The 13,575-nt window shown below is 47.6% G+C and overlaps 1 protein-coding gene across 1 annotated transcript in view; it reads right to left on the reverse strand.

The window, feature by feature from the left end:
• The window catches only part of CATSPERE (catsper channel auxiliary subunit epsilon), a 54,307-nt gene that overhangs the window by 26,073 nt on the left and 14,659 nt on the right, over positions 1-13,575 (reverse strand). Inside the window, exon 5 of the mRNA XM_067555248.1 lies at positions 8,491-8,579. Within this exon, the coding sequence (XP_067411349.1) occupies positions 8,491-8,579 (89 nt within the window). The remainder of the gene's footprint in view (positions 1-8,490; positions 8,580-13,575) is intronic.

The following is a 13,575-nucleotide window of genomic DNA, read 5'->3' on the forward strand; positions in this document are numbered from 1 at the left end:
ATTATTTAACATCAATGTCAAAATCATAATAATTCATATGAGATATGCTGTGTCAGGTACCATTAGAAAGGCTATAATGTGCTAAGTAAGTTGATAATGTTTATGTCCATGTTTTATATGTGTAATGGAAATTATGGATATGTTTGCTATATCTGTATTTCAAATTGTGCTGTGGGACTATACACAAGAGGGACTATACAAGCCTGCAAACTCCACAATTCTACTAGAAACCTGATATATATGGACTTTCAAATCATTTGTATGTGTCTTATTGCTTTAATCCTTTAACATTTCTCGTATAGTTTGTTTCTTTCCTTTTATAATAAACCTTTAGTTTTAGTTCCAGAGGGGTAGCCGTGCAAAAGTTACTAAAGGATTGGCTGGCAGTGTGGTATTTTGGGTAAGATCCAAACTTATATTGATCTGGTAATGTGGCTGACCTTTTTGAGTCAAGAGAACCTTTTAGGTAAAGAGCATAGAGTTTTAAATAACTTATCTCTTTACTGGACCTAGTGGCTGATTGAGAGCCAGAGACTGAAATGCAGTAGGGGGCTGTGTATATTTTGTTTTAGCTTTCTTGATAACCTGTGTGGAGAATCAGAAGCATTGTTTGTGGCTGGTTGACTTCAGTATCACCCACCAGTGCTGGGAGAATCTGCTCTCTTTTTGCAGTCTGCCATGACCTTGGCATTTTCAGGTGGCTACCCTAGGCACGGACAGGTCACACCTGTGAGCTGATTGCTAGTGGCATCCAGGAGCAGGGGCATGAGAGGGACACGCAGCAGTGGCATGCTAAAATCAAGGAGTTCAGGCCAGCATACCAGAAGGCAAGGGAGGCCAACCGTCACTCTGGTACAGCGCTGAAGACATGCCACTTCTATAAGCAGCTACATGCCATCCTTGGCAGCAATACCCGCCTCCACTGCCAAGAGCCCAGGGATACTTTGTGGGGCTGGGGGGCAGCAGCAGCCAGTGGACTCAACCCCAATTATGAAATGGTGGACAAGGAAGAGGAGCTATAGGAAGATGGGGAGCACATGGTAGGGTCATCCGGTGGCACGGTGAATCTGGACCTCTTTTCCACTCCGGAGGGGTCTAGCCCGTCCCAGCATTCCAGCTCTGGCATGCATGATGCAGGAGAGGGGAGCGCCAGTAAGTGCTCATTTTGCTCCGATGCTGCACGGTGAAAGGAGATTGAGCTCTCATGTACTTTGTTGTATGGAAGAGGAGGTATAAGGGTCAGAAATTCACTACAGAGCCTGTCTGTCTATGCAGTGTGGCCATGGTGGAAAAGTTTGTTAACATATATGGGGATGTCCCAGGAATCCTCCGTAGAGATCTCTGTGAAACTTTCCTGTAAGTATTCTGCAATCCTCTGCTGAAGGCTCATTGGCAGAGCAGCCTTGTTTCCCGCCTCCCGCTGTAGGAAACTTTGCCGGGTCACCCAGCAATTATTTCTGCAGGGACCAGAATGGCACATAGGTGAGCAGCATATGGAACTGGTCTGAAGCCCCACATGCATGCACTCTTGCATCCTGTGTTATCGGGTTCAATTACCCTAGCCTGTGGAAAAGGATCTTGGTATTCAGGAGAGGCTCCCTAGCCACTTGTAATACCCCTTTTGCAAACCACCTTTTGTTCCTTCTTGTCCATTCCCCCTTGCCCACAACCCCCCTCCTGCAAACTCACCATATTTGGGACTCATGCTGACCTATGTGCTAGCAAGGGACAGTGAGGAAGAGGTGTGTATAACTTTTGTGATTCACAACTGTGAGCACACTCACAATACTGTGTCTGTTCATTGTTTCTTTGGCTTCTGCAGATGTGCCCTGGAGGACCAGCTCCTCCACACCAGCGGAGTGCCTCAGTCAGCTAAGTCGGCGAACCAGGAGGAGTAAGGAGGATATGTTTCACCAAGTGCTGCAGTCAACAGATGCAGCACATAGCATTTCTCGTGTGTTCCCGGTCCCTCTCAGTACCCTGTGCACTTCACACCTAGGGACTTATTTCACAATGAAAGGTGGAGTTACACTCAGCTGTGAGAGCCCTAACTATGAGACCGTTCCTCATTGTCATGTCCCCTGTTTGACCAAAAATGTGTGTTTTGTCCTGTTACTAAACTTGAATCTTTGAAATAAAATGAGTCTTTATTTGTGACATACATACATCGTTCAGTGCTAACATTGACACACAGTGGCTACAGGCAGGAATATTTGCTCACTGCAATTAATAATCAGGAAGCAAACACTACAGGGGTAATTCAAGGCAGCAAGTAAACACTGCCTGGCCGAATGCATCACATAAAGACACATTACAGGGAATCATTGTGAAAATGCTCCTTTAAAGCCTCCCTGATTCAAATATCCGCCCATTGTGCCCATCTAATTGCATTTGTATCTGGCTGCTCTAAATTAATAGCCAGCCACTCAGCTTCAGCACTCCATCCCTGCGGAAACTTTTCCCCCTTTGCTTTGCAAATATTATGCAGGGCACAACAGACCATCAGAATATTTTCCTCATTGAGGTCTAACCAGCCAAAAAGACAGCACCAGCGCCCTTTTCATTGGTCAAAGGCATATTAAGCAGTCATTTGGCACCTTCTGAGCCTGTTGTTGATGTGCTCCTTGCTGCTGTCTAGGTTCTTGGCGTAAGGCTTCATGAGTCACAGAAGCAAAGAGTAGGCAGGGTCCCCAAAGATAACTATGGGCATTTTCACATCCTCCATAGAAATCTTCTGGTCTGGAAAAAAGTCCCAGTGTGCAGCTTTCTATACAGTCCAGTGTTCCTAAAGATGTGCGCATCATGCACCTTCCCTGACCACCCTGTAATGATGTCAGTGAAATGGCCCTGGTGATCCACTGCAAGGGCCTGCAAGACAATAGAAAAGTAGCCCTTTTGGTTGATATACTCCATTGTAAGATGTTAGGGGGCTAAAATTGGGATATGCGTTCCATCTATCACCCCACTGCAGTAAGGAAATCCCATTGTCTCAAAGCCTTCAATTATTTCCTGCACATCACTGAGAGTCACAGTTCTTTATAGCAGGCAGTGATTAATGGCCCTGCACACTTGCATCACTGCAACCCCCATGGTGGACTTTCCAGCTCCAAACTGATTCACGACTGACCAGTAGCAGTCTGGAGTTGCCAGCTTCCACACAGTGATCGCCACTTGCTTTCCAGTGAGGGCAGCTCTCTGGTGTCCTTGTGCTGAAGTGAGCGCCACATACAGTTCCTGGAAGGTGGATATGCACATCCAAAAGTTCTGCAGCTACTGCTCGTCATCCCACACATGCATCACAATGTGATCTCACCACTCCTGAGCCCAGTCCTGACGGTCCACCATGGCAAGCTGCTGCATGAATGCCAGCAGCAATCTTGAATTATTGGTTTGCATGGCAGACAGCAGGGCAGGCATTACCGATTCACTCTCTGTTTTCCAGCTCATGAAATACTACAGGACCAGCTGCGCTATGTTCATAACGCTCATCACCAGACTGGTCAGCAACTCAGGATCCATGCTGTCAGGTAGAGATGGAGGGTGCACAGTTTACAAGGGCTGTTCAAAAATGGCACAAAATGAAGTAGAAAGTGCATGGAATGACAGGATGGAAAGAACTGCATAGCAGGACGGAGAGCACTGCAATCCGCTCCCAGAGCTTCCAGCAGCAGAGGGTGATAGAAGGTGGCGAGTTGCATAGTGAGATAGCTAGCCACTTAACAACACTCTCTTGATGCAAGAGCATTGACTATGGATGCACTCCGCCGACACAAGGAACGTTGTGTGGATCTGCTCAACCAATGTTATTAAAGCAACTTATGATCATTGCTATAACTAAAGTCGACACTCTGTATTGTAGACATGGCCTCCATTTTGTAGTGTAGACATGCCCTTACATAACAGAGAAAAAAGTGTGGCTAAATGTCTAGTTGGCAGCCGGTAACAAGCTGAGTGCCCCAGAAGTCGATGTTGGGACTGGTTTTGTTCAACATCTTCACTAATGATCTGGAGGATGGGGTAGCTTGCACCCTCAGCAAGTTTGCAGATAACACTAAGCTAGGGGTCGTGGTAGGTACCCTGGAGGGTAGGGATAGGATACAGAGTGACCTAGACAAATTGGAGGTTTGGGTCAAAAAAAATCTGATGAGGTTTAACAAGGACAAATGCAGAGTCCTGCATTTAGGACAGAAGAATCCCATGTAGTGCTACAGACTGGGGACCAACTGGCTAGGCAGCAGTTCTGCAGAAAAGGACCTAGGGGTTACGGTGGACAAGAGGCTGGATATGAATCAACAGTGTGCCCTTATTGCCAAGAAGGCTAATGGCATATTGCACTGCATTAGTAGGAGCATTGCCAGCAGATCAAGGGAAGTGATTATTCCCCTCTATTCGGTACTGGTGATGCCACATTTGGAGTATTGTGTACAGTTTTGGGCCCCCAACTACAGAAAGGATGTGAACAAGTTGGAGAGAGTTCAGTGGAGGGCAACAAAAATGATTAGGGTGCTGGAGCACAAGACTTATGAGGAGAGGCTGAGGGAACTAGGCTTGTTTAGTCTGCAGAAGAGAAGAATGAGGGGGATTTGATTGCAGCCTTGAACTACCTGAAAAGAGGTTCCAGGGAGGATGGAGCTAGGCTGTTCTCAGTGGTGGCAGATGACAGAACAAGGAGCAATGGTCTCAAGTTGCAGTGGGGGAGGTTTAGGTTGAATATTAGGAAAAACTTTTTCACTAGAAGGGTGGTGAAGCACTGGACTGGTGACCTAGGGAGGTGGTGGAATCTCCATCCTTCGAGGTTTTTAAAGTGCAGCTTGACAAAGCCCAGGCTGGGATGATTTAGTTGGGGTTAGTCCTGCTTTGAGCAGGGATTTGGATTAGATGACCCTAATCTTCTATGAGTCTATGATCTATACTGTGATAAAAAACCTATGGCACTGAGTCTCAGAGCCCAAGTCAACTGACAGAGGCTTGCAAGGTTTGGGCTGTGGGACTACAAATTACAGTGTAGATGTTTGGGCTCAGGCTGAAGCCAAGACTTTGAGACTCTCCCCTTTCATGGGGTCTTAGAGTCCAGTCTCCAGCCCAACCCCAAACATCTATACTGCAGTTTTATAGTCCTATAGCCCGAGACCCACAAGTCCAAGCCAGCTGACCTGAGCCAGCTGCAGCTGTGCCACAGATCTTTTATCACAGTGTAGACATACCCAGAGTGTCACAGCTAAATACAAGGTGAAACAGATTGTTTAGCATAAGTAGTTAACACGTAAAAGATATTTCCTCACCCATCTTATCTCTCTAATATCCTGGGACCAACATGACTACAACAACACTTCAAACAACCTTTATGTACTGACAACTGGAAACTATAGGAAAACATCACCCAAGGCCGTATGGCAAGGTCAATCAGAAGCTCAGATGACATGTGGGCTGATTGGTTTCTCTGGAACTGATTCGAAAAGCAAGGATTAGGGGATTGATTGGTTGGAGCTGGATGTGTCTGGGTGTGTGAGAGGCAGAAAGCCAGAGAAGCAATTTGAGCATGGCCCTGAGGGGGAGTAGACAGACATTGTTCCCTGGAGTTCAGTACTCATAAGAAAGACAGTCTTAGAAAATGTGAGTCAGAAAACCGCCTGCTATTTGTTTCCACTGTGTTCAAGGAAACAGGATGTCGTGTGCATTCTTTGTACATAAACAGGTCTGCACCAAAGAAATATATGACTAATATAATCAATTCCTCCTCCTAACAAAAACAACTCAGCAAACATTAGTTAGAAATCTTATGGAAAAAAATATTTGATTTGCAGGACACATGTTAAGAGATTCAGCAGATGATGCATGTTTACAGGCACTGGAAAGGAAAGTTGATGTTAGAAGAATGCAAGATAGGAAAAGAAGAGTTAAGATAGATAATGTATCCTGGGTGTATCAAAAGGACTACCACAAAAAGGACCATATAGAATGGACTAACATAGTTGCAAGCTTCTAATAACAGAGATGCCACTTAAGAAGAAGTATGGAAACAACTTGGCAAGCCTTCAAATATTGGCTAAGTGCTCATCCCAAAAAAGAGGCAACATAGGCTACTGTCTTGGCCTGGACCTTACCAGTTTTATTCAGAAAGCTAAGAAAATTTTTTCAGCAAAGTTTGAAGAAAATTGGTTGAGCTTTTTTATTGTTTGGTTTTGAGTTGCACGTCGTTTAAATATCATCCTCATAAGAAACACTAACTTAGGTCTGGCCTTTCTTTATGTCCCACTAGCACAAAAATGGCTTATTACTACCCTTACAAATTTTCCACATAGTAAGAAACTCTATATATGAACAAAATATTGTGTTATTAATTAACGTTGTATCTAATTTTACTCCTGGGAGAATTCTGCACCACTGCACAAGTGCAGAATTCATGTCCCCTACAGATTTTTTTTTTTTTCCGCAGAAAATACATTCTGCTGGAGAGGCGCTGCAATTATGCCTTTCGACCAACAAAGGCTGCTGTGGCACCAGAACAGAGGGCAGCCAGTTCACTGATGGGGTTTTGACTGAGGTTCAGAAAGGCTAGTAGGTGGGGACAGACTGGGGTGGGATAGATGGGAGTGGGGGTGCAGAGACATGGGAATGGGGTGAGGAGTGGCTGATTGGGGGTGCAGGGACACATGGGGACAGTGGGAAGGAGTGCAGGGACACATGGGATAGGGAAAGGTAGCTGAGTGGGGTGCTGGGACACATGAGGGCAGAGAGTGCAGGGACACATGGGGTAGGGGGAGGGGTGGCTGAGTGGGGGTACAGGGACACATGGGGACAGGGGCAGATGTGCCTGAATGAGAGAACCTAGGAGTCAGCCAGGGTCTGCATGGAGGAGGCTCCCCAACTCCCTAACAAACCCTCCTCCCCCAATAAAACCTTTCCCACCCACACCCAACAACCCTCCAGGTTTACTCCCAGCTTCCTTCTCAGCAATTACTTCCCTCTCTCTCAGCTCCTTCGTTACCTCTGACTCTCCCAAGCCTTTGCACTCCTTCTGTGGGGTGCAGGAAATACGTTTCTGTGTTGTAGTTTAAATGAATTATTACTCAAAGTTCTGTATTAATATATCTAGCAAGGAATCTATTTGTCAAAAAACATTTCCTGAATCTTTTTTGTTGTCTATATTCTTACAGACATACTTGCTCACAGGTATTTTGAAATAAATTACCAAAATAATTGAAACTTGCATGATTATATATTGTTATTTTGACCAATAAAATATGCAGAATTTTAAAATATTGTGTCAAGAATTTTTCCTTTTTTTTGATGCAGAATTCCCTCCTGGGAGTACTCATTTTAATGACCACGTGTTTATGAGCAGGTTGCCCTCTGGCAGTGGGTTGCAGTTTAGAAAGAACAAAAGATTCTGTCTAAGCTTAGGAGGTAGCGACCTAGGGAGAAATCCTAGCCCCATTGAAGTCCATGGGCATTTTGCCATTGACTTCAATGGGGCCAGGATTTCACCCCTATATTCATGGAGATAAATTACAGTAGTTCTAGTCCCAGCTGTGCACATATGTATGGTGTAGCCACTAATTAATCATTTATAACAACAGATTTGTTGCATCCAACTTTTTCCTGCAAAGTAGGAAGAAAACTGGTCAAACTGTGTTTGTGTAATTAAAAATGACCCTAAATACTGAGCCTCTCAATATTTCTAGTTCCAGAGGGCTTGTCTACACACACACTGCTACAGCAGCACCACTGCAGCTGTGCTGCTATAGCACTTCAGTGAAGATGCTGATAGGAGGTGTTCTCCTGTTGGTGTAGGTACTCCACCTCCCCAAGAGATGGTGGCTAGGCCAATGGGAGAATTCTCTTTGATGTGGAAATTAGGTGGTTTTAAATGCATCACTCAAGGGTGTGGATTTTTCGTTAAGTTATATCGACTTAATTTCCTCGTGCAGATCTGGCCATAATTTAAGTTGTAATTAGAATTTTTCGTGTAAAGCTATAGTAATTTCCCCTAACTTTGCACAGGAAAAATATTTTTTCCAAGTTACTTTCAGGGTACACTAAAATAGATATTCTTTTAAAGTTTCAAGGCAGTTAGTCAAACCATTTTTAAGTAATGGATGTTTTAAAAAATGACACTTTTTTGCAAATTATATACAAGGACTCTCATTCACTGTTGCCTTGTACTGTCCTGAAATCTGAGAGAGGCTAGAAAGACATTACCTGACATACTGCTTGCACACACTTTGGACCAGATTCATGGAACACTCCAGCCTGCTTGCACTACTTAAGTAATGCAAAGCAGCTGCAAGCCTGAATTAACTACCACTTTTAAAAAAAATAAAACCTTTATATCTAGCCCATACCTTTTCACTTAACTGAGCAGCACAACAAATTATTATTTGACACTTTGGTGTCAAATCACTATAGACAAATCACAGAAGATAGCCGAATACAATAAAATTATACATCTCCAAATATATTCACATGGAGAGAAGATCTCACATCTACCTGTGCTCTGGAGAATTTTTCCACACATACCACAAAAAGCAATTCAAATCTTCAGAAATAGGCAAATGGCGTGGTAAATCCTCAAATGTCTAAAACAGGAAAAGAACATGCTTCATGTTTGTATATATTTACATGATGCCACCTTTAGGCACTGATCATGTTAACACTTATATATGTAACTTTATGTACACAAGTAATCCTATTGAATTCAGTGAAACTATTCATGTGTGTGGTGTTCGCAGGAGTAGGGCCCTAGAGGCCAAAGGTGAAATCCTGACCCAACTGAAGTCAATGGCAGTCTTGCCATTGATTTAAATTGAGCCAGGATTTCACTCCATGTAATTTGAGTATACAGATAATTAACCTATAAAGACTTTTATATCGCATGTTTGTTATATTCAGTAATGTAATGTTTATTACAATTTAATGCAATATTTATGTGAAAGAAGGAACTAGGAACAGTTCAATCATGACACAGTTACCTCTCATTTATTCTCTTTTTATTTTCTCTTATAGCTCTCTCTTTTCTCTGCACCAAACAATAAAAAATGAACCAAATCTGATAGTGGCATCAAAAGACCATGAATAGCAGTCTCCACTTCACAGAAGGTATAAAAACACAAGAGCTGCTCTAGTTGGGGTCTTCCCATCCATTTTTCACCAACTCAAGCTAAGAGGAACTGCATGTAGGAGCCTGATGAGGCAGGGGAAAACAGGGTTACTTACCAGTAACTGTTGTTCTTTGAGATGTGTTGCTCATATCCATTCCAATATAGGTGAGTGCATGTCACCGTGCACGGGTTCCCGGAACATTTTTCCCCTTAGCAGACCCCGTAGGGTCGGCTTAGGCGCCCCCTGGACTATTGCACTCATGCCGCGGTATATGAGGCACTGCCAACCCTATGGCCCCTCAGTCCCTTCTTTCTGCCGACTCCGACAGTGGGGACGAAGGGTGGGTGTGGAATGGATATGAGCAACACAATTTGAAGAATAACAGTTACTGGTAAGTAACCCTGTTTTCTACTTTAAGTGATTGCTCATATCCATTCCAATATAGGTGATTAAATAGCCATACCTTGGAGGTGGGTCGTCAGTGAGCTGCTCTCATCAGCACGGCCCTGCTGAACCCCACGTCCTCTCTCGCCTGCTGCACGATGGCGTAGTAGGACATAAAGGTGTGTACCGACGACCAAGTAGCTGCTTTGCAGATGTCCTGCAGGGGCACCCTTTCCAGGAAGGCCACAGATGAGGCCTGGGCTCTGGTTGAATGAGCTGAAATTGCCCCTGGAAGTGGTACATTTGCCTGCTCGTAGCAGCACTTAATGCAGGCGGTGATCCACGCGGAGATGCGCTGGGTGGAGACAGGTGAGCCTTTCATCTGGTCCGCCACTGCAACGAAGAGCTGCATCGACTTCCGGAACAGCTTTGTCCTGTCGATGTAGTAGGCCAGGGCCTGTCTGACATCCAGGGAGTGCCATCTCCGCTCCTCCTCCTCCGACCTGTGCGGTTTGGGAAAAACACGGGGAGGAAGATGTCTTGGTTATAGTGAAATTGGGAGACCACCTTAGGCAGGAAGGCTGGATGGGGTCTCAACCACACCTTATCTTTGTAAAACACTGTGTAGGGGGCTCTGAGGTCAAAGCTCTAATCTCAGAAACCCTCCTACTTGAGGTAATGGCCACCAGGAAGGCTACCTTCCACGATAGGACGAGCAGCAGGCATGTAGCCATGGGCTCAAAGGGGGGCCCCGTTAGTCTGGAGAGGACCAGGTTAAGATCCCAGGCAGGCACCAAGTCACAGACCTGCAGGTAAAGCCTCTTCACCCCCTTGAGGAACCTGACTGACATGGGGTGGGAGAACAGAGATCTCCCCTTTAGCGGCCATGGAAAGCCGAAATGGCCACCAGGTGGACTTTTAGAGAGGCCAGTGCCAACCCCTAGAGTTTTAGCTGGAGCAGGTATTCCAAGATCACCTGGATAGGCGAGAGGCTCAGCTGGATGCCCCTGGACTTCACCCAGCAGGTAAACCTTCTCCACTTGGCCCGGTACACGACCTGTGTGGAAGGTTTTCTGCTGCCCAGAAGAATTTGTTGGATCTGCACCAAGCAGGCTCTCTCCCCCTCCAGGCCATCAGGTGCAGGGAGCCCAGGTCCGCGTGGAGCAGATGACCATGGTCCTGGGAGAACAGGTCATGTCGTCTCGGAAGCTCCACTGGCAGGGCGATCGACAGGTCCAGCAGCATACTGTACCAGTGCTGTCTCGGCCAGGCTGGGGCAATGAGTATTATGTCCACTCTGTCCCTCTTGATTTTCAAGAGGACTCTGGGGAGAAGCGGAATGGAGGGAACACATACATGAGGGTCCCCTTCCACTCAATGAGAAATGCGTCGGAGATGAGACCAGCTCGCGACCCCGGAGCGAGCAAAACCTTGGGCACTTCGTGTTCCAGGACGACGTAAACAAGTCCAGTTGGGGAACACCCCACTTGCAGAAAATGCAAGGAAAATGCACACCTCCGGGTGCAGTGACTAGTCGTGGCGGGGTAGAAACGACCTGCTGAGGTGGTCTGCCTTGTCGTGCCTGACCCCTGGGAGGTGAGAGGCAGATAAGTGAAAGTCGTGCCTCACTGTGAAGTCCCACAGTCGAATGGCCTCCTGGCAGAGGGCCGAGGAGCGTGCTCCCCACTGTCTATTGATGTAAAACATGGCTGCGGTATTGTCCATCAACACCTGCACCACCCTGCCCCTCAGGAACCTGAGGAACACCTTGCAGGCCAGCCTGATGGCCCTGAGCTCTTTCACATTGATATGGAGGCTTTTCTCCTCCTCTGACCACAGGCATGGGTGCCCAGACTGGCACTGATGTGGGCTCCCCACCCCATGTCCAAGGCATCGGAGATCAGGATGACTGATGGGGCCAGATCCCTGAAGGGGACGCCCCTCAATACCGCCCTGGGAGTCCTTCACCAGTTTAGCGAGGCTAGTACCCATGGGGGAATGGTGACCACCCTGTTCAAGGGGTGTCTGTTCGGAGTGTACGCCGAGGCCAACTATGCCTGGAGCGGCCTGAGTTTGAGGCGAGCCAGCCTTACCACCTATGTGCAGGTCCCCATATGCCCCAAGAGCTGTAGGCAGTGCCTGGCTGTCGTCATGGGGCACTGGTGCAGCTGGGCGATAATTGCGGCCATAGCCTTGAACCGGGGTTGCAGGAGGAAGGTACTGGCCTGAGAAGTGTCCAGGGTGGTCCCAATAAACTCTATGCGTTGCACCGGGGTTAGAGTCGACTTTTGCTCGTTTATGAGCAGTCTCAGTTTGTTGCATGTCGTACAGGTGATGGACACGCTATCCTGAACGTAGGACCAGAACCTGCCCTTGATTAGCCAGTCGTCCAGGTACAGGAAAATCTGCACCCCTCTGCGTCTCAAGTGGGCCACCATTACTGCCATGCATTTGGTGAATACCTTGGAGGCGGACAAGAGGCCAAAGGGCAGGGCCGTAAACTGGTAGTGGGACCCAGCTACCATAAACCGGAGGAAGTGCCTGTGGCTGGGAAGGATGGAAACATGAAAATATGCATCCTTCAAATCGAGGGCAGCATACCAATCTCCTGGATCCAGAGCAGGGATAATGGAGGCTAGGGAGACCATGTGGAACCTGAGGTGCTTGATAAACTTGTTTAGTTGGCGGATGTCTAATATGGGCCTCAGGCCCCCTTTTGCTTTGGGGATGAGGAAGTATCTGGAATAAAATCCTCTCTCTATCTCGTGTGGGGGAACTGCTTCCACCACCCCCAGGTCGAGGAGGGTGTTCACCTCCTGTAAGAGGAGTTGCTCGTGAGAGGGGTCCCTGAAGAGGGACAGGATGGGGGGGTGTTTGGAAGGAAGGCTGTAAATTGGAGGGCGTATCCTCGGAGTACCGGTCTGAAGTTATGCCTTCTCATGCGGCGTAGAATGATCTTAGCCTGTTTAAGAAAATACAGGATGGATTGGGGAGAAAGGTACGAGTGCCACCCTTGGGCACCTGCTTCTTGTGACTTGACCCCTTGGGGGGCCCTTGCTGGGAGGTTGGATCGATTGTGTCGCCCAAACCCCCTATTCCTTTCTCTGCCCCTGCCAGGCTGAAAGGGTCTAGGCGATGGCCTAGGCTGTTGTTGCTGCAGACGCTGTGGCCAAGACTGATGCCTCGAGGCCTGGGGAGTGTAAAGACCCAAGGAACGCAGCGTGGCTCACGAATCCTTAAGAGCGTGCAGTTTCTCGTCAGTCTTGTCCGAGAACAGGCCTGACCCATCAAAGGGTAAGTTCTGTATAGACTGCTGCACCTCTTGGGACAGCCCCGTTGACTGCAGCCATGAACACCGCCTCATGGTGTCTGCAGCATCACTGGTGGTTTGTAACGCCATCCTTGCCATCATGATACCCTCTTCAAGGACCGTGGCAAAGTCTGCCGCCTGGTCCTGGGGCAACCTCTCTGCGAACAGCTGCATGGAGTCCCAGAGGTTAAAGTTATAGCGCCCTAGGAGAGCTTGGTGGTTCGCTATGCGGAATTGCAAGGCCCCAGTGGAGTACACCTTCCTCCCAAACAAATCTAGTTTTTTGTTTTCTTTGTTTGTGGGAGTGGTACTTTGGTACCCCTGCCTGTCCCTCTGGTTGGCCGCGTCCACCACTAGGGTTTCCAGGGCTGGGTGGGTAAATAGAAACTCAAATCCCCCTGCCGGGACATAATACTTCTTCTCGGCGCCCTTAGATGGGGGGGCGACCAAGGCAGGGGTTTGCCACAGGGCCTTGGCAAGTTTGAGGACCCTGTCGTGCACGGGCAGGGCCACCCATGATGGTCCCTCTGACCCCAGCACACCAAAGAGGGGATCCTCCTCCTACGAAAGCTCCCTGAACTCCAGGTTGAGGTTGGTGGCCACTTGCTTCAGGAGCTCCTGGTGCGCCCTGAAGTTTGTCAGCAGCACCGTGGTCCCGAGAAGCCGCCTCATCTGGGGAGGAGGAGGATTGAGGGTGCTCGCCTTCCTGACGGGGCCCCGTGGAGGGACCCTCCTCTGGGTCTGATTCCTCGTCCGAGGAATGGCCCTTGCGCTCCTTG

The sequence above is a fragment of the Emydura macquarii genome, unplaced genomic scaffold (genome assembly GCF_026122565.2).
Source record: "Emydura macquarii macquarii isolate MOO-44397 ecotype Brisbane River unplaced genomic scaffold, CSIRO-AGI_Emac_v2 contig_1597, whole genome shotgun sequence".
NCBI classification, from domain to species: domain Eukaryota; kingdom Metazoa; phylum Chordata; order Testudines; family Chelidae; genus Emydura; species Emydura macquarii.